Genomic DNA, 25,485 nt, shown 5'->3' with positions numbered 1-25,485 from the left:
ACATGCAAGAGTTCTACCACTCAGTTACATCTGCAGCCCAGAATTTACTTGTCTTAGTCTGACTCAAAGCGAGTACAGAGTAGTGATTTGCCTATGCCAATTGGTAGGAGTCTTCTCTATCTGCTACATTAAACAATGTGTGAGTATCCAAATCAAAGGGCTTCAGGCTTTCTCCGCTGCTTTAAATCAGTGGTTCTCAACAAGACCGGACATTAGCAGCACCTAGGAAGCTTATACATGAAATGGGCAATGGAAAATGGAAAATGAAATTATAAACATGACTACCTTTGCGTGACTGATTAAGGAAAGGATGCAACAAGAGGAGAGTATCTATCTAACTATCTATCTATCTATTGTCTATAAGTATTAGCTACTTTTCTCTCTTTTCCTTATTATTTGTAGGTCACCTTTAAAATTTCATCTCTAGGAACAAGAGAGCTATCTCAGTAGTCAGAGGCACATCCAAGAATTTGGTAGGAATGGAGTTCAAACTGGTCCCCTTAGCACGGTGAGGTGTAACTCCAGAGGACCCTTAGCAGGGCCAGGTGTAGCCGTGGGGGCCTTAAGCACCACTGGGTTGGCCTCGGAAGTTCCTAGCTCATCTTTGGGCCCCAGCTCTCAACTGTCCAGCCAAGTTGGTGAGTGATGCCAAGTGTGGCTCTCTCAGGCCTGATAGTACAGTAGGTAAAACACTGCCCTTTCGTGCAGCCAAGCCAGGTTCAATCCCCAGCACCCCATATGGTCCCCCGAGCCCCACTAGGAGTGATCTCTGTGCACAGCCTGGTGTGGTCCGAAACAAACAGAAACCATCAATTCCAAGAGTGGCACTCAGGACCCTGAGCACTGCTCAAGGGGACCCTCCGTACCCCAAAAATCACTCCTCAGGAACAAAATATTCAGAAAGTGCTGTGGCTGGTTTTGGAAATCAAGAATCACAGTCCACAGACATGATACCCAGAAATTGATATAATTATTACTGGAACTCTTCGTCTCATAATAGTGGCGACAGGGAAGAGCTCCACTGTATGAAAGACAGTACATCATTCCAGGCAAAACCAAAGTTGTAGTTCTTCGGGAGTTGAAATATGTGCAGAAGTTGGTGTGGACACCAAACAAAGGAATGTACTAATCTAGTTATTACCCTTTTGTCTCAGAGCCCCAACTGGGTCCCCCGTACTTTGCTTTCAAGAGCTGGGCTGAAACTCTACAACCACATTGCAATATTCTAGCCATCCCCCGTTAGGTCACGCTGTACTTTGTATAAGCTCATCTCACCACCCCCGACAATTGTCTTCGTTCTTCTCAATCCCATTATGGGTAAAACAAGTCATTTCACATCATAACCACCACCTACATGCACACATCTGCTGACACTTTATTACATGTGTGTTAAAAATAGAGTTTTGTACATGTCTTTCCAACAGTGCTCACTGACTCTGACTACTGACCAGCCAATCTCTCCTCTTCACTGTGAAAACCTAGCAGCCAGGCCACTGTCACTGTCAACTGTTCTCCCATTGTTCATCGATTTGCTCGAGCAGGCCCATTAACGTCTCCATTGTGAGACTTGTTGTTACTGTGTTTGGCATATCGAATACGTCACAGGGAGCTTGCCAGGATTTGCCATGCGGGCGAGATACCCTCGGTAGCTTGCCGGGCTCTCCGAGAGGAGCAGAGGAATTGAAGCCGGGTCGGCTGGGTCGGCAGCGTGCAAGGCAAATGCCCTACCACTATGCTATCGCTCTAGCCAGGTACTATATTATAATCTATGTACTCCTAGTATCATTTGTCACAGCACCCTACACTGCGAAAGTGATCAAGACAAAAATGCAGAATTCATGATTGACAACGAAATGAGTCCTGTGTCTAAAATGACACATTTCATTGGCCTCTAATAGTCAAATAGTCAGAGCTTCAGTTCAGGCTCAAAGCCCCAGTATCAAAGGCCAAGTGCACAGTTCTGCCTTACCCTCGATACAGAGGTTGGTGAGATTTCCGTCTTCCGTCTTGCATAACAGTCCTTGGAAACAAGGGACACGAGAGGGGGGATGGTTAGTAGTTAAAAGAGAAACAAAGCCCCAAAGGCACACTGTGAATTCTAAGACTAATAGCAGCTTTAAGCACTGTCACAGTTAAATTCTATCCTCAGCCCCAAATACCTTGACTTTCAATGACCCACTATGGTTTTAAGAGGATAAAGACAGGGTGGCACAGCAGAGAAACTGTGTTCCCCATAGTCTGTAACAGATCCAGGGTAAAATTCTAGTTCTGCCGGTTAGGAGTTGACCTCCCTGACCCTTGAGGATTGTTCTCTTACCCTTCAAGAACATTCTTGGCAGTTAAAAGCTTGAAAAGCCTTTAGCAGAGAAAAGCACACAATATGAGTTAGTGTCCCCTTTCTATAGAAGTATACGAAAGAAGGGACTGGGTTGGAAAGATAATAAAGCGGTTAAGCATTTTTTGTATGTGGCCGATGGGCCTTCAATTTCCTGTTTCCATATATGGTCCCGCTCACCACCATATATGAGATCACTCCCTAAGCACAGAGCCAGAAATAAACCCTAAGCACTTCTGGTGTGGCCCAAAGACCAAAAGGAGGAGAAGAAAGGGGGACGGGAGGACAGGCGGGAAGGAAACCGAGAGCTGGAACATTTGGACTGGGAAGACGGTACAGAGGTAAGGCACTTGCCTTGGCTGCAGTCTCAACCCCGATGTGAATCCCTGGCATCACATTAGGTCCCCTTATTAGGTACCAGGAAACTAGGAACAGCCCTTGAGCACACTGGGTATGGCCAAACACCAACCCCACCGAAAGAGAAGAGACCTTAAACTCCATTTTATCCTAAACAGGAAAAAACTGAGGCAAAAGAGAGGCAAACTGACTCAGAGTCACACCCAGTTGGCAGACTCCTGCAGTCTGGAGCTGATCCTATTCAAAGACCATAGTGACGGGATTGAGAGATCACACATTTTCTGATTCATATTCGGATTTGTAGAACCTCTTACCTACAGCAAACCCAGCTACTCCATAGCTGCATCAGGAGTCTTAGAAAGCAAACCAATTTGCTGGTAAGCTAAACAACTACATTGTAAAAAGTGTAAATCATCTTTCCCAGCCTGCTCCTTCATTGATCTCAAAAGCAAAAACACAGTGATCATCAGGTTAATCATGCAAAACTCATGCAGTATAAAAGCAATATCAAAGTTCCGCTTGATCTCACCGAAAAGCATCCTGATGAGGTGCACACAAATTCTCTGTTCCTGTGCCACCAGCTGCACAACAAGGGCCGTGTGTCGCACGAGGGCGTCCCGAAAGCAGGACAACACATGCTTCTTGCGCACCACCTTGGGGGACATGAAGAGACAATATTCAATAGCAATCAAGTTTCGGTGATTAAGGGGTGGGGAGCATTCCCAGCAGTGCTCAGGGCTTACTCCTGGCTCTGCACTCAAGAATTACTCCTGGTGGTGCTCAGGAGACTGACCATACGTGGTGCCAGGATCCAACCTGGGTTGGCTGTGTGCAAGGCAGAGGCCCAACCTGCTGTACTGTCGCTCTGGCCCCTCAGTGATTTTATTTTACTTTATTTTACTTTGGCTTTTTGGGTCATGCCCGACAGTGCTCAGGGGTTACTCCTGGCTTTGCACTCAGGTATTACTCCTGGTGGCACTCAGGGGACCATATGAGATGCTCTGGGATCCAACCAGGGTCAGCTGCCTGCAAGACAAACACTCTACCAACTGTACTACCACTCTGGCCCCGTCCCTCAGTGATTTTAAACCCAATTTCCCAACATAATTACAAGATGCTACTAGAAGAATCATTAAACTATTGTCAGATCCACACTCTTAAGTCACAGAGAAGAGAAAAATGCCACTTGACAAATAAGAACCTCTATGTTTAGACTATAATGTGAACTAAGGTTCCTCATAGCCTAACCACCTTTATACAGCACCTAGCACTTAGCACTGTCCTCCCATTGTTCATCGATTTGCTCGAGCGGGCCCAGTAACGTCTCCATTGGAGACTTTGTTGTTACTGTGTTTGGCATATCGAATACGTCACGGGGAGCTTGCCAGGCTTTGCCGTGAGGGCGAGATACTCTCGGTAGCTTGCCGGGCTCTCCGAGAGGGGCGGAGGAATCGAATCCAGGTCGGCCGGGCTGGCCGTGTGCAAGGCAAATGCCCTACTGCTGTGCTATCGCTCCAGCACCTAGACTGCTCATAAATCACTCCTGTCTACTCTTTCTTTACACTGCGAGTTGATGAGGCAGGAACCTGAGTCACACTACAGGGGGCAGGGCACTCACTTTGCAAGCGACCAGCGTGGGTTGGATCCCTAGCACCACATTACCGTCTCGTGAGCCCCAACAGGAATGATCCCTGAGCACAGAGCCAGGAGCAAGCCCTGAGCACCACCAGTGTGACCCCCAAAACAAACATACACACAAATAAACAACTCAAGTGGGCGAAGCAAGTCAAAACTGGCATTATTACCATCACTGTGCTAGAGATGAGAAACCTGAGACCTTCCCAAGGAATCAAACCCAAGATTCCACCTAAGCTTTAGGCTACGGCTCTTTTCCCTTCAACGGTCTGAACAGTGAAGCGTGGGGCACTGTCCCCGGGACACTCTGAACACTGCTTTGAACACACACACACACAGGTAACAATACACGGGCCCAACCCCAGACAACCTTGATCTCCCAAAAGCTACTTCGAAGCATCTCTGGGCATCCGTGGGGAGCTACTAGGGGACCACCCTGCACCCCACGACCCTGCTGGTTCAACAGCTCTCCCCTGGGTGGGTGCAGGACACTGCAGGGCTGAAACCTAACCATGAGATGAGCAGCTTTGTAAGGGCCTATCTCACATTGATTTAATTAAAAAAAATTTAAAGAAGAGGGTTGGAGCTATAGCACAGCGGGGAGGGCGTTTGCCTTGCACACAGCCGACCCGGGTTCGATTCCCAGCATCCCATAGGGTCCCCGGAGCACCGCCAGGAGTCATTCCTGACTGCAGAGTCAGGAGGAACCCCTGTGCATCGCCAGGTGTGACCCAAAAAAAAGCAAAAAAAAAAATAATTTTTTTTAAAGAAAATCCCCAGGGGCTGGAGCAATCGCACAGCGGGGAGGGCGTTTGCCTTGCACGCAGCCGACCCGGGTTCGACTCCCAGCATCCCATAGGGTCCCCCGAGCACCGCCAGGGGTAATTTCTGAGTGCAGAGCCAGGAGAAACCCTTGAGCATCGCCGGGTGTGACCCAAAGAGCAAAATAATAATAATAATAAAAACCCCAGCCTCCCCTGCACCCCACTTCTGCCTCGGCCGCAGCTGCCCCCGCCGCCCCCGCCACATTCCCGCCCCTGGGACCCCCGAGGCGGCCCGGGACGGGGCGCACCGACACCCCAGCCTCCTCGGGCAGCAGCTCCAGCACGCAGGCCAGGCACAGGCGCGGGGGCACGGGCAGCAGCCAGCGCGGGGCGTGTCGGAAATGGGCTTTGTCCAGCAGCAGCGCCGCCTCGTCGTCCCTCAGCGCCATCTTCGTCGCCCGCACAAGGCCGCCTGGTCCCGCGCATGGCGGGCGCATGCGCACTGGGGCCCGCGCGCACCTGCAGGTGAGTCTGCGCCTGCGCGAACGGGCACGCTCCCGCGGGGGGGGGGAGGGGTGCGGAGGAGTGGTCTTGTCTTAGCCGCAGTGAAGGCTTGGAAAGTATTTAGGAGCATGGGACACGGGATTGTATATTTTAGGTGGTGCTGAGGACCCGGGGCGGGGGGGGGGGGGGCACTCCCAGGGGTGCTCAGGGATCACTCCTGGCAGTCCTCCAGGGACCAAATGCAGCGTCAGGAATCGAACCTGGATCAACCCTATTCAGGGTAAGCACCTTACCTGCTTTACTATACGTATACAGCTCATGCCTTTAGTATTTAATATGAGTCACACCAAAAGTTGACAAGCATTTTTTTAAATTTATTTTTATTGTTTTACAAAACCACTCAGACTGCATCCTTTCCCTCTCCCTCTTCCAAGGGAAGAACGCTCCAAAGGACCCCCAGAACTGCTTCAGGCTCAGGAGAAGATGCTCTGGGTCCTCCTCGTGGTTTCTGCTGCTCTTTACCATCAGCGAAACTTCTCCAGTAGCAGACTATTCTTGCAAGTATAGCTTTTGGGGCTGGCTGGAGCGATAGCACAGCGGTAGGGCGTTCGCCTTACAAGCGGCCAACATGGCCGACCCGAGTTCGATTCCTCCGCCCCTCTCGGAGAGCCCGGCAAGCTACCGAGAGTATTCGATATGCCAGACACAGTAACAACAAAGTCTCCAATGGAGACGTTACTGGGCCCGCTCGATCAACGGGAGGGCCTTTACCTTTACCTTTATAGCTTTTGGGGCTGGAGAGATAGCACAATGGGTAGGGTGTTTGCCTTGTGCACAGCCAGCCTGGCCGAGCCGGGTTTGATTCCTCCGCCCCTCTCGGAGAGCCCAGCAAGCAACTGAGAGTATCTCGCCCGCCAAGGCAAAGCCTGGCAAGCTCCCCGTGATGTCTTCGATATGCCAAACACAGTAACAATAAGTCTCACAATGGAGACATTACTGGGCCCGCTTGAGCAAATCGATGAACAACGGGAGGACCGTGACCGTGGTGTGCATGCTTTTCAAGTAGTGTCCTGGATCAAGCCTGGCCCCCAGCCCCAGCACTACCTGTAATAGCCTTTTAAACCAACTTAACACAGAAACTGGGGGTGCAGCTCAGTGGTGGGGTGTGTCGCTCACAAGGTGTGATGGGCTTGGAGGACCTCCAAGGTGTGATTGGCTTGGAGGATCTCCAAGAGGGGCAGAGGAATCAAACCCGGTTGGGCAGTGCGCAAGGTAAACGCCCTACCCGCTGTGCTATCGCTCCAGCCCAAAATAAAAACTATACTTTTTTTTTTTTTTTGCTTTTTGGTCCTCTACTCCCAGCACTAAAATTAAATTAATTTAAAAATAGGAATTCCACCCCTCCCCCCATGAGGAAGTACATGTTTCTCCCATATTCTACCTAGTTTTGAGGTCCAACATGGTGTCGGTTGTTCACACCCCTATGACCCATACCCCTTGGCAGTATAGTGGGCAACGGTGGGTTTTAGTACAACTATGAAGTAATGGTGGAGAAAATTCTGAATATAGAAAGCTTCTCATTCCAGTGCTAAGTACAGAAGCTTCAGGATTGTGCAAATCGTTGTTAAACATTCGATACATCTTAAATACATCAGAGGTAGTAAAATTTGCTCAAAAAAAAAAGAATTTTGATATCTATTTTATGTTTCTTGTTGAGGGTTACTTCTCCCACAGGGGCTGAAGGATTTTTGCAGCGCTGGGGATTGAACCTGGGCTTCTAAGAGGCACAGCAAACAGTCCAATTTGGTTTTGTTGTTGTTGTTGTTGTTTTCTTTTTGGATCACACCCGGTGATGCTCAGGGGTTTCTCCTGGCTCTGCACTCAGGAATTACTCCTGGCGGTGCTTGGGAGACCGTATGAGATGCTGGGAATCGAACCCAGCTCGGCCGTGTGCAAGCAAAGGCCCTACCCTTTGTGCTATCACTCCAGCCCCCATGCGCTCCAGTTTTTTGAGCCATCTGTCATTCCCTTTTCTTCTGTTGTCCTTACACTCTTGGAAGTGTTGCTCCCAGCAGAGCTGAGGCCCCAAGCAGTGACACTTGGTGGGGCAGGAGGCGTCAAGGGTCATACTCAGAGTCTTGCTTATGCCGGGTATGTGCTCTACCACGTGATCTATCTCCCTTGCAGATACCCCCCCACCCCCCATCTGTGGTTGCAATGGCCATGTGCAAAGATATGTAAACTCCCTTTCTCAGAAAAGACCTGGACCTGCCCTTCTTGCTGTCCTGGGAACTCATCCTCCTCTGATCCGGGGAGCCACGTACCGCCCCAGTAAGGGATAGTAGGAGGATTCCCCTATATCACATACATCATCTGTGTTACTAAATAGTCCAGGGCCTGGAGAGATGGCCCGCCTGGTAGGTCACTTGCATTGCATGCGGCCAACCCAGGTTCAATCCCCGGCATCCCATATGGTCCCCTGAGCACCACCAGGAGTAATTCCTGAGTGGTGTGACCTAGGAGTGATCCCTGAGCATCACCAGATGCGGCCCCAAAATAGCAAAAAACAAAAAAAGTCCATATGCATTTTAGGGGATTTCTTTAGGGGTATTTATTTGGGGCAGGGGCGATAGCACAGCGGTAGGGCGTTTGCCTTGCACGCAGCCAGCATGGCCGACCAGAGTTCGATTCCTGCGCCCCTCTCGGAGAGCCCGGCAAGCTACCGGGAGTATCTCACCCACACGGCAGAGCCTGGCAAGCCACCCGTGATGTATTCGATACACCAAACACAGTAACAACAAAATCTCCAATGGAGACGTTACTGGGCCCGCTCGAGCAAATCGACGAACAACGGGAGGGCCTTTACTTTACTTCACTTACAATCATGTAAATGTCCTGTATTCATGGGAGAGACCCAGGAGGATTGAGCCTCTCACCCGCCTAAGCTTCTGAGACCACCGTAAATCCCTCATGTAAAGGACAGTCAGCTGGGGTAACTCAGTAACGTAGATTTGAATTTTGCCTTCTCCATCGAAACACAATTGGATGTTCCAGGAGACTCCCCCTGCCCCCCCCCAGGAAAGGGCCACATGGAAACAGGCTTTAGAGCCCTTTCCCATAAAATCAGCCTGTTGCCAAGCTGTTTGGGGGTGGCAGGCTTTTGCTCCCCTGTGCCCTTGAGCCAAGCCTCCTTTCCCACATCTTCAAAGCCACCAACTGGATTTGAAGACCGACCCTACGCAGAAGACACTCAGAAGACATGCACTACGGAAATCAGAAACCCTCAAGGCCAAATAATTGACTTTATTCACCACCACTCTGAGGCCTCCCTGAGGTGCTGAGGACGCGGGGAACGTCTCCCTACTTTCTTAAAACTCGCTGCAACAGAAAATACCGTAGATGCTTCATCAGACCAGACTTCGGGGAGGCCGCCAGAGCCGGTGGGGCCCCTTTGGGCTTCTGGGGGACATCTGTGTTGGGGGGAGCAAGCCCAGCGCAGTGGCCGTCTGGACGCTGAAGAAGTCGGATGCTGTCCTCTCGGGAAGGTGGGGGACCCAGGTTAGAGGGCACCAAGGGGTCGGGATGCCTCGGAGTGGGGGCCCATGGCTGGCGCCGGGCCAGGTGTGGGCTGGAGGTTATTCTGTTCCACAGGGCCGTGCCCAGCCTGGCCACAGTGCCCTGCAAGCTTCCTTTAAAGCTGGAAGCGCCTGGCACCTGGGAGGAAGGCCTTGGCCCCGGCAGGCGTTTCTCAGCCGGCTCCAGACTTCCTCTTCTCTGGAGTGTGGGCACCTGATGTTGGCTTCGGGGGGGCTCAGGGGCATCCTGGGGGCCCGGGCCTGAACTGGAGTGTGTGGTCCCCGCTCTGCCGGGTGCCCTGGAGAGCCCCTGGGAGGCTCCTGGCCTGCCCATATTCCTGCTGCTGCCTTCCTCACGGCAGGGCCCGGGGGCCGCTTCTTCTGGGCCAGGCCTGGACCCTGGGAATTGGGTCCTTGGACCAGCCGCTTCCCGCACTTGCTGTGGTTCTCTGAGGCCCCCTGCTGGCCGGACTCCTCTCGGCCTTTCTGGATGGAGCGGACGGTCCTCGGCTGACCAGCGGGGTGGCCCACCCTTCTCCAACCCATTGCCTTGGGGAGGATGTTGCCAACTTTTTCTTTCTGGGGGCCGAGCCCTCTCTGGGAACTCCGGGGCGTCCCCGGGTCTTTCAAGTGGCTCTGGCTGCCTGCAGCCTCCGTGGAATCCGGGATGCGCCGTCGGGGCCAGGGGTGGGGCACAGGGGCCTGACGGGGAGAGCACGTGGGACTCCAGGACCCGCTGCGGGAGGCCCCAGCGTAGGTGAGCGCTCTTGCGGTGCAGGAGGGACTCCAGCAGCAGTTGCTGGCTTCTCTTTAGGACCAGTTGCTTGGGGTTCCTGAGAGCGCCCGCAGCCAGGGCAGCTTTGGGGGCCCAGCGCCACAGCCTGGATGGCAGGACTGAGTGAGCATCCGGAGCCGGTGGGTCAGGGTGCAGCTGGGATGTCGGGCCCAAGGCGTTGCCTCCACTCGCGGCTTTGTTCTTTCGCGGATGTCTCTGAGCTTTGAGCGGAGCCGTGGTCTTCTCGTGCCTCCTGTCAGGGGTCACGGGCTGGCCGGCCAAGTGCGCACCCTCTGCCCGGGCCAACAGCTCCCCCGGCTCCGGGAGCGGCTTGCTTGCAGGGCGGCGGGCAGACGCTTCTGACTCTTCTTCCCCTGGGGCTGCACCATGGGAGCCAGCCAGGCCTGGGGTGCCCTCACCTGCCGAAGGCTCCAGATGGGGACAGGTTCTAGGTGCGTCCACGTGTCCGTTCTGGGCCTTGTCTTCTCCTCGGCTTCCTGCCACCTCCTGGCCTCCTGCCGCCAGGATCTCCGCCAGGCTCTGGGTCCCTTGCCCTGGCGCCCGCATCTCCCCGTCGGTTTCGCTTCTTGACTCTTCCCCGAAGACTCCCCCAGGAGCCTGAGTCTGCATCTCAGTGTCGCTGCTGGGCCCTCCCGGGCTGCTCTGTCCTTGGATGTCAACCCCGTGCTCGCCTCCCATCTCGCCCTGGGCCAGCCATTCCGCCCTTAACTGCGTCGGGTGCCCTGCCTGGAGCTCCCCAAAGCCGACAGCCTCCATCCCGGCCACACTCAGGCAGTTCCTCTGCTTTTCCGCTTCGTTCCCTGCTCCTTCCTGGTCCCCGTCCTGCCCCCCTGGCGCGTGGCTCTCTGCAGAGTCGCCTCCCGGGGGTCCTGGATGCCCCCTCTTGGAGCTCTGAGTCTCTCCCACAGAGCCCTCACCCCCAGCTCTGCTCTCGTGTCTCTGCCCTGGGGCCTTGGCTTCTGTTCCTGCCGCGCTCGGGTTTCCTTCCTCTGTGTTCTCCTCCCCATCCCCAGCCTGGTTCTCCGGAGCTGGAAGTTCGATGCTCTCCGTGCCTGCATCCCACTCCCCTGATGCGTGAGTTTCTCCAGCGGCCTTGTTGGGTGAGTCTTCCCCGTTCCCTGCCCCGGGCGCCTGGGTATCACCCTCCTCTCGAATTCGGCCCTGCGGCTCCCACCTCGCCCAGTGAATCTTTCCGGAAAGGCCGCTGCCCGGCTGAGCCTGCTCTTCTTCCCAGGGCGCCTGGCTCTCTCCCCCGTTTGCCCTCTTGGCCTCTCTCGGGCTCGGCTCCCCTGGATCCTCCATGCCCAGCTGCTCCCAGATCGTCTTCCCTGCGGAGCCTCTGGATGGGCCCGGCGCCCCTGACTCCGTCCCCGCGGCAAGTGCTCCCTCAGCGGTGCTCCGGCCTCTCCACTCTGCTGTCTGAAGCTCTGCTCTGTGTTGGGCTACCGTCGGGCCATGGTACTCCCCTTCCACCAGGCTGTGGTGCTCCCCTTCCACCAGGCTGTGGTGCTCCCCTTCCATCAGGCCGTGGTGCTCCCCTTCTGCCAGGCCGTGGTGCTCCCTTTCCGCCAGCCCTAGTTCCCCGGCAGCAGTGCAGATGGCCGGCATCACATCTGCCCGCCACAGCGCCTGCATCACCACCCAGTCCTCCTGTCTCACCTCTCTGAGTCTCTTCTTTCTGGAACCTTCCAGTCTCCTCAGATGGTGGCCTCCCCACATCTGAAGTTCGCGGTTCAGTTGTTTCCAGATCTCTGCCCTGGATGTTTGTCTCGGCCCTGCTCTCTCTGCGCCCCCTGCTGGGCTGTGGGTCTCTGCGCCGTCCTGTTTCACGTCTCCCAGACCCTCCCCTGCAGAAACCCGGGTTTCCTGAGCTTTCTCTCTGCCAGCCTGCTCCTGGCTTCTCCCCTCTCCTGCTAGAATTTCCGTACTGGAATCGCCTGGAATCTGGGCTTGGCTGCCCCCTTGGGGCTCCCCTCCAGCTTGATCCTGCACCCCCATTCCTCGGCTCTCCCCTCCAGGGGCTCTCCGGTTCTCCTCCACCGCCGGGGCCTCTGCAACAACAGTATCTCCATTCTCGTCCTGCACTGCCCATCCCAACGTTAGGGTCTCTGCTGTCTCCCCTCTGACCTGCTCCTGGTCCTCTCCTCTGTGCGCCTGGACTCCAGCCTCCTGTGTTCCAGGAGTCTTGTGTCCGCTTTCTTTCTGGCCACTGTCCCCTAGTTCTTCAGCGGCGACCCTGTTCTCAGCTGCCACCCGCTTCTGGGTGAGGCCCGGTGTCTGGCTGCGTCCTCCCAGGCCGTGGCCGTCTGCCTGGTCCTCCCATCTAAAGCCCATCGGGCAACGTCTTTCAGGTGCTGGGGCCTCCCTCGCGTTCTGCCGGCTGCTCTTGGCCTCTCTTAACCCCCCTCGAGCCTGGGCCCGCTGACCACCTTCTCTGCCTACTGTCTGGCGTTTCCTCCCAGAGGCCCGGTCCAGCTCCCTGCTGGACGCTGCCCCCGGCTGGCTGGAAGGAGCCTGCAGGAATTCCTGGGAGCAAATACGCAGTCTCTGGGGCAAAGGGAGCGCAGTGGCCAAAGACACAGACGGGGCGTCGGACCGAACGTTGACGACGGGTTCCAGCGACACCAGCTCCTCCTGCGCGTCGAACAGCAGATGCTCCATCCTCCCGTACATCTCCACGGCCGCCGGGGGCAGGGACTTGTAAATCTCGTCATCGCTGAAAACCCAGGGCACCTGCCGCGATTCCCACACGCTGTCCGGGGGGGGTGTGCTGATGCCGGGAAAGGAGGTGGCCACGGAGGTCAGGGCCTCCCGACCCGGGGATGGCCAGGGGAGCAGGTACAGGGGCCAGGATTCCCAGAGCTGTTTCCGGTGTCTCCCTTGCTTCTTCTGTGCCCACTGCTGGATGTGCACCTCTAGCTCGTGGAGCTTGCGAGGGCTGAAGTGAATCGCGGGGCCGAGTCTGAAATGCGTATCCGGCCTCCTGGAGGCCACTGTCCACTTCCGTGGTGATACCTGTAGGGGAGAACAGAGACTAGGAAACCTGAACCTTCGGATGCTCACCCCTGCCCCCCAGCCAGATGAGGCTGCTGGGGCTCGGAGTAGAGGGCGTGTATTGAGACTGGAATGTGGCGTTTCCTCCAAGCCTGCTCTGGGTGTGGAGGAGAGGCCAACAGACACCGGACAAGGTTCTGCTGGGAGCAATGGTCCGCACGCAGAAGACTCAATAATCAGGTGTATACCAGGACGGCAGGAGCGATAGCACAGCGAGGAGGGCATTTGCCTTGCACGCAGCCGACCCTGGTTCGGTCCCCGGCATCCCATAGGGTCCCCCGAGCACCACCAGGAATGATCCCTGACTGCAGAACCAGGAGTAACCCCTGAGAACCGCCCCCAAACAAACAAAAAATATCAAGTGTGGGACTGGAGCAATAGCACAGCGGGTAGGGTGTTTGCCTTGCACGCAGCCGACCCGGGTTCGATTCCCAGCATCCCATATGGTCCCCTGAGCACCGCCAGGGGTAATTCCTGAGCACAGAGCCAGGAGTAACCCCTGTGCATCGCCGGGTGTGACCCGGGTGTATATATATATATACACTTGAGATATATATATATATCAAGTGTACATCAGGATTTTAGGGCGTGGAAGAGTATTCTGATGGAAATAAAAGCTGAGTGGAGATGGGGAGACAGGAGGGCTTCCTAGGGGAGGTGACATTTGACAGGAGACCTGAATAAAGTGAGGGAGAAAATCTGGAAAGAAAGAGCAAATTTGGGGCTGGAGCGATAGCACAGCGGGGAGGGCGTCTGCCTTACATGCGGCTGACCCGGGTTCGATTCACAGAATCTCATAGGGTCCCCTGAGCACTGCCAGGAGTAATTCCTGAATACAGAGCCAGGAGTAACCCCTGGGTATCGCCAGGTGTGACCCAAAAAAAGAAAAGTAAAGTAAAGTAAAGGCCCTCCCGTTGATCATCGATTTGCTCGAGCGGGCCCAGTAACGTCTCCATTGGAGACTTTGTTGTTACTGTGTCTGGCATATCGAATACGTCATGGGGAGCTTGCCAGGCCCTGCCGTGCGGGCGAGATACTCTCGGTAGCTTGCCGGGCTCTCCGAGAGGGGCGGAGGAAAAAAAGCAAATTTGAAGGCAGAGGCTTGGAGGATGGAAAAGGGTAACATAAAGACCAGGAGGGAGGAACTGCGGGGTGCAGTCAGCAGGAGTTGAGGGGCTAATCTGGCTGCCTGCTTGCACCCAGGGGCTCTACCACTTGGGGCCCCTGTAGGATAACATTGACTTGTCCTTTCTCCCTTACCACGGGAGCTTAGGTTTACCAGATTACACCCATCACAGTGCTCCTGAGTCACTCCCATTCCTCTGTTTATCTGTAAACTCTTCTCTGTGCTCTCCTCCCCAGCCAGTTAATCACCTTTTCTCCCTAATCAGATTCTGTTCACTTGTAAGAGCAGATCCTTCTAAGGACACTGAACTTGTAAGTTGTGTCTTTTGCATAGTTTACCTTAAAGCAATGCCCTTTCTGTATGGACACAGGAAAACAGTTAATATTATGCTTTGTAACTTGGGAGTTGATTGACTCCGAATAATATTTACTCCTGGGCATCTGCTTTCTTGACTCAGTTGCCCTTAGTTCCTAGCACCCCCAAAGCAGGGTCCCAACGAGGGACTGAATGGATCCAGGACAAGCTGTGAGCTACCCTGCCATCGAAATGGGCCACAATACTCAACTATAAGTTGAGGGCAGGGCATGACCATGGACAAATGCTGTCATGATCCAAAAGTAACGATGAGACTAGGTCCCTGCTGGGGCTAACCTGGCCTCAATATATACTGAGAATATAACCTCAGTATATATTCTGAGTATATATACCGCAGAATATATAGTGAGACGTCCTCAGGAAGAACCAAACTGTAAGTTTATATCTCTTACTGTACTCATACAGAATAACATTGCTAGAAATATCGGAAGTAGATTTACTACTATTTAAGTAGATTACTAGCTGAGGAAAGAACATACCCTTGTTGGAATCCTACCCTTGAGCAGATCTCCTAGTAATCTGGAATAATCTCTTTAGATGAGATTTTATCCTTGAGTTAATCTCCTCGAGGAGTGGTCTACCTTCTATGTTGGTTTTGTTAATGTTCAACCCACCTTTGTGTCACCATCCTACGTGATTGCTATATAAACTAAGACCGTAGACTCGGGTTCCACAGGGCAGAGTCAGAAGTGAGAGGGGCTCAGGCTTGAGAGAGAGAAGAAGAAGGGGAGTGAAGATTGAAATAAACTACAATCGATACCGACCAGCCTGGCCCTCGTTCCTTCCCGCCTACCTCACCGTCGGCCTCCCTGGGGTGGGGGAAGCGGCATGAGACTACCGAACGCGGGCGGCGGGAGAGATAGAGCGCCTCCGGACTTTTGAAAACACACAGGCCCCAAGCGTCACACCAGAGTGTGCAGTCTCTGGGGCACTGTGGCTGCTGGTGTGAGCCCCACAGCTGGCTGCCCCCACACCCCAGATGTGCTGAGATCTAAACTAGTGGGTGGACCCACCACAAATAAAGGCATGGGGGCACCTGCAAGCAGCAAAGGCATGGGGAGGGAGCCGTGGTCACAATCACCCCCGCCCCCCGGAAGGGGGGAGAACAGGGAGGCCGTCATGTGGGCGGAACTGAGTGACGAGGAGGATGATGAGAGATGAGGTTGGAGATGGTCAGTCTGTGCCTAGGAGTCTGGTCAGGGGCCTGGACTTCCTTTTGGGTCTAAGGGGGAGCGCATCCGTAAGAACTATTGTGAGATTTTCTTTTTTTTCTTTTTCTTTTCTTTTTTTTTTTTGTTTGCTTTGTTTTGCTTTTTGGGTCACACCCGGCAATGCTCAGGGGTTACCTCTGGCTCTGCACTCAGAAATTACTCCTGGCGGTGCTCAGGGGACCATATGGGATGCTGGAAATTGTACCCGGGGTTGGCCGCATGCAAGGCAAACGCCCTACCCGCTATGCTATTGCTCCAGCCCCACCATTGTGGGATTTTGATTTGCAGAATATTTTGTTCCTTTTGGCTTGATTTTGCTTGGGGGCCATACTCAGTGGCTCAGAGCTCATTCCCAGTGGTGCTCATGGGACTGGGTGGTACTAGGAATTGAACCCCAGGTCCCCCTCCATGTGAAGCATGCACCCCACCTTGTTGAGCTGTCCCTCCAGCTCGCTGTGATCTGTTAAGTTTGTCTTGGGGCTGGGGATCTAGCCCAGAAGTAAGACACGCGCCCTTCACGTGTAAGGCCCTGGGTTCAATCCTTGGCAACGCATACACACCTTTATTCTTTTCTGTTTTGGGGGCTACACTGGCGGTGCTCAGGGCTTGCTACGGTTCTGTGCTCAGGGATCACTCTTGATGGGCACAGGGGACCATATGGGGTGCTGGGGATCAAACCCAGGTTGACCAGATGTGAAGCAAACGCCCTGCCCACTGTACTATCATTCCGGCTCCATACACACACATCTCTCTGACTCACAAACATGTTAGGTTTGTGAGTGAAAAAATGAAAATCTCACCAGAGGGTTCCACACATGCAGAACTAGTCTGTGACAGGAGACACCCGCATTAGGCCAGAGGGATGGCACACAGGCAGGGCCGGGCATCTTCTTGCATGCGCCAACTCCAGTTTGACCCCCTGAACACTACCAGGAGTTACTCCTGAGCTCCACTGAGTGCAGCCCTAAAACCCCACCCCCGAATAAATAGTGAGTGAAGAGATAGGAGGGGAGGGAGAGAGAGAAAAAGAGGGAGGGGAGGTGAAAGGGAGGAATGCAGGCTGTCCTGCCAACTCTGGGAGCACAGGCTGTGGTCAGGCAGGACCCAAGCAGAGGGCAGCTCCTAGGGTGCAGAGGTCTCCCCTGGAGTAAGGGAGGGGCTGGATAAGGTTTGCCAGGCTTGCCAGGGGACTTGCGGGTGGACTGAATGCAGAGGGTGGGAGACAGGAGTCCAGGGTGCTTCCTGTCCTAGCCAAGTCCTCTCCTGGCCCCTGTGCTCCTGCCATTCATTTCCGGTCGCCGAGGCTTTAAAGCAAGTGGTTGTGGGACTGGAGCAATGACAGTCCAGCGGAGAGGGTGTTTGCCTTGCACACAGTTGACCCAAGTTCGATCCCTGGCATCCCATAGGGCCCCCCCAAGCACTGCCAGGAGTGATTTCTGAGCACAGAGCCAGGAGTGACCCCTGAGCATTCCCAGGTATGACCCAAAAAGACAAAAAAAAAAAAATACAAGTGGCCGAGCCACTCACCTTGCTGGCTTCCTTCCTGCTGGAGCGGCTTCTGGTGAACCAGCGCCAACAGTGCTGAACCTGCCAGATTATAAAGAGGCAGAAGACCAGCAGGTTCCCGCAGCACTGCGGGTGCCGGCAGCTGTGGTCCTGGTCGGTGAGCAGGCCCCGCACGGGCTCCCACTCGGGCCCCTGGAAGGGCCCCACCAGCACACAGACACCCAGCAGTGACAGCAACATGGCAAACCTGAGGTCAGCAGATGGTACTAAGGGGTTGGAGGGCTGGACCTGTATGGCTGAACCAGCCAGTGGGGAGCAGGATAACCCTCAGTGACCCCCCCATCACTGGACACCTCACAAAGGAGCCTGCTACCAGGCCTCTGGTTCAGAGTACCCACTGGGGCAGTTGGCCCGGTGGCGGGGAGCTGTCCAAGGGAGGGAACGGAAGCAGGGTTTGTCTGACACAGCCTGTCCTCTGCAGAGAGGAGAAACAGTCGCTCCCAGGCCTGTGGGGATGATGCAACCTGTGTTGTTTGATCTCTTCCTTCTGTTAGATACTTTGGTACAGTTATTCGTGTGTCCATCTGATTTCAGACATTTGGCAGTGTTGGTGATAGCAGCCACACCCAGGAACAGTGGAGGGACGCGGCATGTGGAACCACCCATCAAACCCATGCAAGCTTGTGCCCAGCCAAGCACATCCTCAGCCTCTGATATCAGCCTGCAGTGAACACTGCATTCAACTTGGGTTTCCTCGTTCCACTACCCAGCATGCCTTTCTCTTTGTTCACAGAATTCTGATTTTCTCCTGGGAAATTTACTTTTCCCGTCTCAGGCTCAGTTTTGGTGGAAGGATAAATACAACCCTAAAAACTGTCTTACACCCAAGGTCATCTTCAAAGCATTGGACAGGGCCAGAGAGATAGTAGAGAAGAGAAGGTGGCTTGATCCCCAGCTCTGTTTCTGGTCCTTTGAGCCCCACCGGGTGTGACCCCTGAGTACAAAGCCAAGAGTGAGTCCTCAGCCCAGCTGGGTAATGGCCCCCCGAACAACACAAAAGCATGAGCTATGTAGGGACACAGATACAGAACTAATTAGAACAGGCTGAGCTTTAATCCTTTATAGTGGGGTTATATGCGGTCCCCTTATAACCAGGGGGTACCAGGAGAAGGTCATCATATATGGGCATAGATGGGGCTGATGGCACAACAACTTAAATCTGATTTCTCACAGACTGAGATGAGTCAAGGACAGAGATACATGCCAAGTTTAGCGGCTGAACTACCTCTACCAGGGTTGGCCCTATGAAGAACAGAAATTCAAGCAAGGAACAGGAGGCAGATGAGAAAGGGTTAAAAAAAATCAGAATCCAAGGACAGGGAGGACCTGGTCAACTCTCAGGTGGCCTCGCTGTTCGGTAGCCACTGCCTTTCTAACTCTGTGCCTGGGCTGGGGGCTCTCCTATAGAACAGAAATTACCTAACAGCCACCTCGGACTAAGGCACTCAAACAAAAAGGAAACCACTTCTGAACAATGTCTGTTCTCGGACAAGACCTAGAAAATGATCAGATGCCCCCTTATCCTGACCAAAGTGAGTCATTGCCATTACAGTGACAGAACCACCTCATTCCTGCAACCTGGCCGATAATGTTTATGGAGATGCCCGGTCATAGACTTATTCATACTTCCTGATAGCAGCTAATCCAAGCAAAGTTCGCTTGTGTGAACTTCCCTCCAAATCTCCTAAGCTCAAATCCTAGAGTTAGTCCTTCCCAACACCGTCTTATGAGAACCCACCATTCCCCCATGGTGCGAGTTCTCTCATGATGAACAGAGAAATCAGAGCTGTGCCACATTAGCAGCAGAGTGCGATGCTCAGTTTTAGCACTGCCCTGCTCCCCTTAGGCCACCCTCTGGGCTCCACAGTCTTCTCTCAAACTTGCCACCAAAGATACCTAAGTGAAACAAGCACTTCTTTAGACAAGGAATGATGCCATAAACTAGGTGTACCAGGTTTCCCAGCAATGACAAGCTCTGTTCCGGGCGTGGTAAGAGAGATAATGAATCAAGACCAGGTCAATGAGTGCTACAGGCAGCAACTATGGCGTGGGTGTGGGTGCTCCTGAGTCCATCCAAGTGGAGTGATTGCCTGGTCCGAGGGCATCTTCATCACTGAAGAGGTGATGAACAGGAGTTAGTGAAGGAGGAGACTGGAACATATGACCATCAACAGAAGGGATTGAATGGGTTTGAGAGAAAGGAGAGTACTTAGGGGGGAAAAAAAAGTGACTGGATGTAAGACCATGTAAGGTGGGGAGGGTGGGTGGAGGGTGGGTGGGTGGAGGAGGGTCTAGGAAGTCTTGGTAAGGATTTTAGGGTTTTAAGTACAGAAGTATAGAGGCTGGGGGTGTGGATCATTTGCCTGGTGTATATGAAGCCCAGAGTCCAATGCCCAGCACCAACAAAGAAAATAAAGGTTTAACTACAAAGTGTAGTAAAAGATGAATTGTAGGGGCTGGAGCAATAGCACAGTGGGTAGGGTGTTTGCCTTTCACGTCGCTGACCCAGGTTCGATTCCCAGCATCCCATATGGTCCCCTGAGCATTGCCAGAGGTAATTCCTGAGTGCAGAGTCAGGAGTAACCCCTGAGCATTGCGGGGTGTGACCCCCCCAAAAAAAAGAAAAAAAAAGATGAATGTATCGTGAGGGTATGTCAACATTTATTAACAGCGAAATAGCAAGACCTTTTAGGGTCAGCTGGTTATTATACAATTGGGAAACAAAATTAATTAGGTAAAGCATACAGACTCATTGTTCAAGAACATCCTATTTCGATTTTTCAGAAATGAAAATAATAAGTGGCTACCTGCCTTGGGAAATGACACTAAAGAATGTCAAGGTTGGAGGTGGAGATAGCACAGTGGTTAAGACTCTTGCCTTGCACTGGGCTGGGTTTGATCCCCTTTACCACCTAAGGTCTTCCAGCACCTCCAGGAGTGATTCCTGAGCACAGAACCAGGAGTAATGACGTCATTTCTTAGTCGTGCTACAAGTTAATATTGGCTTGACTCATTACTCCTGCCAGTAATTTTGCAGACTGAAAAAAACAAAACCCAAAACCCAGGAACAATACTTCCGGCCCGTTTCCCGGAAGTGAGGCCTTTTCAGAGAGTTCCGCCCTCAGAGGGGCGGGACCTTCCGGTTCCGTGACGCTGCTTCCGCTTCCGCCCGCGCGCGCGGCCATTTCTGCTCCATCGCGGCGCCTCTTCCGTCCGAGTCGAGCGCGGCGAGTCGGCGGCGGGCGGCCGAGCTCCGGGAGGTGTGGCGCGACCGCGGGACCCAGCCATGGTGAGTGCGCGTGTCCGGCCCCCGGGAGCGGGGCTCGCGGCTGTGGGCTCGCGCGCCCTCCGGGGAGGCCGAGACCCTGCGCGGGTCGGGACCCGGGCGAGCGCAGCCTCGCCGCCGCCGCGGGGTCTTGTCCTGGGCCGCTGCCGCGGGGTCTCGGCAGGCCCCGGGCTGCAGTCCGGGCTCTCGGGTGCTGCTGCCCGTGGGGGGCTTTGCCGGCCGTCCGCGGAAAGCCCGAGTCAGGTGAGCGGCCCGGCAGCAAGGACCAGCAAGAACCGGCCCACGTGGGAGAGCGCGGGGCGTTACACGAGGGACGCCCGCCCCTCCCTGAGCTCCCGCCCCTTATCTTTTTTCCGTTTCTTTGCCCAGTTTGTTTGGTCTTTTTTATTTTATTTTTTTTTAGGGGGCTGGTGTGAAGCCTGGGTGCTGACGGCTCGGGAGCGGGAGATCCCGGGAATCCCGGGCTCTGCTCTGGTTCCGTCCGCGAGCCACGCGTGCCGGGGGGGGGGGGGGAGGGGGTTGGGAGTTAGAGCCTCGGGCGGGTGCGGGGGGCTGGTTTCTTGCAGAATGAGGTTTATTTATTTATTTATTTATTTATTGCTTTTTGGGCCACACCCAGCGATGCACAGGGGTTACTCCTGGTTCATGCACTCAGGAATTACTCCTGGCCGTGCTTGGGGGACCCTATGGGATGCTGGGAATCGAACCCGGGTCGGCCTCGTGCAAGGCAAACGCCCTACCCGCTGTGCTGTCACTCCAGCCCCAGAATGAGGTTTATTTAGCCCCTTGGTGGGACTTTGAAACCCGGGCGGGGGCGTCTCTCCCCGCCCAGCCCTCCCTCCCTCCCTCTGGAGCTCACACCCGGTAGAATTCGGAGTTTGATCGCATCCCCCCTGGTTCCGTGGGAAGTTTTTTAAGGGGATGGGCCCAGAAGTCGCTGGACTTGGCTGTATATGAAATGAGCTGGACTGCTTTGCGTGGTGAACACTCGGTCCTAAGGCTGGTGCCCTGTGCGCAAACTGCACAGTGTGTGTTCATAGAACTGGGGGCGGGAGCAAAGACCAAACTGGTGGGTAAAGTCCCCCGGCAGAGGAATCTTAAGCCCTCTTTCTGATGGCGCCTCTCCTCCTGGGGGTCTTTAAGTGTGTGTTACTGAAAGTTGTGAGTTCTTATTTCTAGAGATGTGCTATTACTGGAAGGCTGCTAGAAATCACTGGCATTCAAAATACATATTCTTAAGAGGAGTGATTGGAATTGAGGTGGTGCTGAGTCCTTGTTTGCTAAGTCAGGCTTAGCAAAGGGGGAAGGAGGGGGCACACCTAGCAATACTCGGGGCTTCTCCTGGTTCTGAACTCGGGAATCCCTCCTGGCGGTGCTCAGGGACCATCTGAGATGTCCGCCCAGGTCGGCTGAGTGCAAGGCAAACGCCCTGTCCACTGTACTATCTCTCCAGCCCGGCATTTTTATAATTTAGGGACATAAGTTGTAACCACCCAAAGGTAAAGATTAAGAGCGAGGGAGGAAATAGCAGATGTGACAAAAGGCGTTTTGACACTTGTTTTTGGCGGTGCCAGGGATAAAACTGAGGGCCTCACATTAGGCAAGTGTTCAACTGCTCAGCTGTATTCCCGGCCCCAGAGGAAGAAACGACCCCGGTGCATCCACACCTTAAGGTTCTAAGTGCTCCAGTCAAAGCAGAGTGGGGGCTGGAGAGAGAGGACAGGGCACTAGCCTGGCATGCAGCTGACCCAGGTTCAATCCCCCCACCCCATGTTTCCCAAGCCCTGCTAGGAGTGACCCAAGCATCACCAGGTGTGGCCCAGGAACAAAAGTGTTTGTTTAATGGCTTATTTGGAGGCTTGTCTGGAATGCCCGTGGCTGAGTTTGATGCTTTGATTTCCCCATAGGCCGACGCTGACGTGAACCCAAAAGCCTACCCTCTCGCAGATGCCCACCTCACTAAGAAGCTTCTGGACCTTGTTCAGCAGTCATGTAACTACAAGCAGCTACGGAAAGGAGCCAATGAGGGTACGGCAGCCGCAGAGTGTGTGGGGCACCGGCCTCTGGCCGGGGCTTTGGGTCCGGAAAGGGGCGGGATCGTCTTGATTGGGGCCCAGGAGAGAACTGAAGGGCAGCGTTTCAGTGTGGTGCTGAGGGTCAGTGGAATGAAAACATCCCGTGCCTGTCAACGTCCCCACGCCTCCTGTCTTTGAGAATGGGCGCCAGGGTCTGAACTCAAGCCGGGTGACTCTGGGGCCTGTGCTCTCACCCAGTGCTCCAGCCTTAAAGCCCTGCGCAGGCCATGCATTGGACCAGTGTGCGTGGGTATTGTGTGGGGTTTCGAGAAGCCTCTGTCAGAGTTGCACGAGAAGCCTCTGTCAAAGTTGCAGTTGGCAGGAACGCCCTGGTCTTTGGTGTGAATGAGTTGAGGGCCCGGGGATGGAAAAAGATCAGGGGTAGAGCATGTGTCTTCATGTGGGTCTCTGGGTTCCTCTGGCACACACACCCCCAAAGAATATCTGTGATGTGTTTTTTTGTCATCATTGTTGGCTTGTTTTGGTTTTGGGGTCACACCCGGCTCTGTGCTCAGAAACAACTCCTGGCGGTGCTCAGGGGGCCATGTGGGATGCTGGGAATCAAAACCTGGTTCGGCCGTGTGCAAGGCAAGCGCCCTACCTGCTATGCTATTGCTCCAGCCCCTTTGATGTGTTTTGATGAGATTGTTGCCTCAGTGTAGGGGGGGGAGGGGCGGGGGGAGGGGGGTATTTATTGGACAGGAATGCCAGGGCTTGCCCAGTTCTCTGGCACCCGCCCTGCCCGAGCCTCACCAGCCCCTCCCTCTGGGTCCTGTGTCCTCTTGCAGCCACCAAAACGCTCAACAGAGGCATCTCGGAGTTTATCGTGATGGCTGCGGACGCCGAGCCACTGGAGATCATCCTGCACCTCCCGCTGCTGTGCGAAGACAAGAACGTGCCCTACGTGTTTGTGCGCTCCAAGCAGGCGCTGGGCAGGGCCTGCGGGGTGTCCCGGCCCGTCATCGCCTGCTCCGTCACCATCAAGGAGGGCTCCCAGCTGAAGCAGCAGATCCAGTCCATCCAGCAGTCCATCGAGCGGCTCCTGGTCTAGCCCCCGCCCCGCCTCACGCCCCCCCAGTGTTGTGTCTTCCTGTCTGTCCGTGTGTAGGACCCCGGCTACTTTCTATCATAAACTATTGTGGTACAGTTGGGTGTTCGTGGGCTTGTGTTTTCAGACTCTTCCCTCCATCTCTCCCTTTGGTGGTGCTTCTGCCATTGAATCTCCAGAGAAATGAACTAACGGCACAAGTTGGGAGCAGAGTGGTAGCACCCTTCAACGCCGGGAGGAGCCAGGAAAGGGTTTTAGCTCCTGCTGTGTGCAGGAAAGCCCACTGTGTCCGGCTCTGGTGGAGTCTGGTCAGTGTGTCAGAAGGGTTCTCTGTTCTATGGGGGGCTGCGTTTCCTTTGGGGAGGAAGCATGTGCTCTGTGCAGTTGTCACCCCTTTGCTAGGGACCCCCCCATTTGCTTTGGGCACCGGGGCGCATTTTTTCCCTCCACTGAGCCCAAGGGTGGCAGGCAGCGATACACCAGGCTGCTGTGAGACTCAAAGGTGGCACTGCGGAGACCATGGTCTGCTGACCTGGGGACCAGGAGTGATGAGAAGGGACCAACGGGTTCTCCAATGAGGGTTCTGTGCAAGGCAGACACCTGGCTGGAAGCCACAGCAGAGGCGCGCGAGTGATGGACTCCAGGAAAAGTTACCTGTCGGGTGGATAGAGAGCCCTCCCCCTGTAGCTCGTGGGTGCCAGTGTTGGTCAGGTGTCCACCACAACAGTGTTAGGTGCCACCTTCCGAGAGTCTTGATACATTCAGAAGAGCAATTCACTGCTGGGAGAAATACATCAGAGCAGTTCTATCGTCTCAAACTACACGAGGGGCTGTAGAAATCCCACCACCTCCCAGCACAGGCTCCCTGGCCCCTTGGACGGTCAGTCTGGTGGGGTAGGGGGGGGGCATGTGCACGCAGCCCTGGGTGTTGCAGCCAGGAGGTGGGGGGCTGCTGGTCTGCTATCCTTCCTGCACTCCTTCCCCCAGATGCCCAGGTGCTTCCCAGTGAAGAACCACTGTTGCAGAATTTGGGCTCCTAGTAGCGCTTGGCTGGAGCCATAGCACAGTGGGTAGGGCGTTTGCCTTGCACATGGCTGACCCGGGTTCAATTCCTGCCTCTCAGTCTGGCAAGCTACTGAGAATATCCCATTTGCAGAGCCTGGCAAGCTCCCCCATGATGTATTTGATATGCCAAAAACAGTAACAAGTCTCACAAAGGAGAAGTTACAGGTGCCTGCTCCAGCATATATGGGAGGACAACGCTATAGTAGCGCTTGGCACATACTTGAGGTTGTGTGGGACAGGTCTCCCCACCCCTGAGTTTCCTTCTTGAACCTGGGATGTTTTCCGCGGGAGAAATTCTGTATTCAAAGTGCTGGGAGCACTGCCTGGTGTGCAGGGGCCTGATTCTGAGCCTGGCCTTGTGGCTCTAGTACTAGCACTGCTGGGCCGTGGCAGCAGCAGGCCAGAAGCAACCACCAGGGTCCCAGGGTCCTGTGACTGCTTAAGAGTCAACCGAAATAGGGGCCGGAGCGATAGCACAGCGGGGAGGGCGTTTGCCTTGCACACGGCCGACCCGGGTTTGATCCCCGGCATCCAATATGGTCCCCTGAGCATTGCTGGGTGTGACCCAAAAAGAAAAAAAAAGTCAACCGAAATAAAAGGCCCAAAGTAAATTTAAAGACAAGAAAGGGGCTGAAGAGATGATTCCACAGCTTTGCATGCAGGAGGCTGAGGACCATGTTCCTGAGCACCAGAAACAAACAGCAAAAGCTCAG

The 25,485-nt window shown here is 54.4% G+C and overlaps 2 protein-coding genes and 1 pseudogene across 2 annotated transcripts in view; 1 reads left to right on the top strand and 2 right to left on the bottom strand.

Moving 5' to 3' along the window:
• MEI1 (meiotic double-stranded break formation protein 1) overlaps nucleotides 1-5,540 on the bottom strand; it is a 55,127-nt gene extending 49,587 nt beyond the window's left edge. The window contains 3 exon segments of the mRNA XM_056137477.1: nucleotides 1,970-2,020; nucleotides 3,222-3,345; nucleotides 5,400-5,540. Coding sequence (XP_055993452.1) covers nucleotides 1,970-2,020; nucleotides 3,222-3,345; nucleotides 5,400-5,540 — 316 coding nt within the window.
• A 450-nt stretch (nucleotides 5,541-5,990) lies between these two features.
• Nucleotides 5,991-6,166, bottom strand: LOC130044939 (uncharacterized; annotated as a pseudogene).
• Nucleotides 6,167-20,483: 14,317 nt separating this feature from the next.
• Nucleotides 20,484-23,805, top strand: SNU13 (small nuclear ribonucleoprotein 13). Its single transcript, XM_056137568.1, has 3 exons — nucleotides 20,484-20,587; nucleotides 22,492-22,612; nucleotides 23,448-23,805. The coding sequence occupies exons 1-3, from the start codon at nucleotides 20,585-20,587 to the stop codon at nucleotides 23,708-23,710; spliced, it is 387 nt and encodes a 128-aa protein (XP_055993543.1). The 5' UTR covers nucleotides 20,484-20,584; the 3' UTR covers nucleotides 23,711-23,805.
• The last annotated feature ends 1,680 nt before the right edge of the window (nucleotides 23,806-25,485 follow it).

The sequence above is a fragment of the Sorex fumeus genome, unplaced genomic scaffold (assembly GCF_029834395.1).
Source record: "Sorex fumeus unplaced genomic scaffold, SorFum_2.1 ptg000125l, whole genome shotgun sequence".
Lineage (NCBI taxonomy): Eukaryota > Metazoa > Chordata > Mammalia > Eulipotyphla > Soricidae > Sorex > Sorex fumeus.
This window is presented reverse-complemented; position numbering and strand designations above follow the sequence as displayed.

What these genes read in the sequence shown, in the direction of transcription:
- SNU13 (XM_056137568.1), top strand. An exon ending in ACGGAAAGGAGCCAATGAGG is followed by an intron (nt 22,613 to 23,447) that starts GTACGGCAGCCG and finishes GTCCTCTTGCAG; the next exon opens with CCACCAAAACGCTCAACAGA.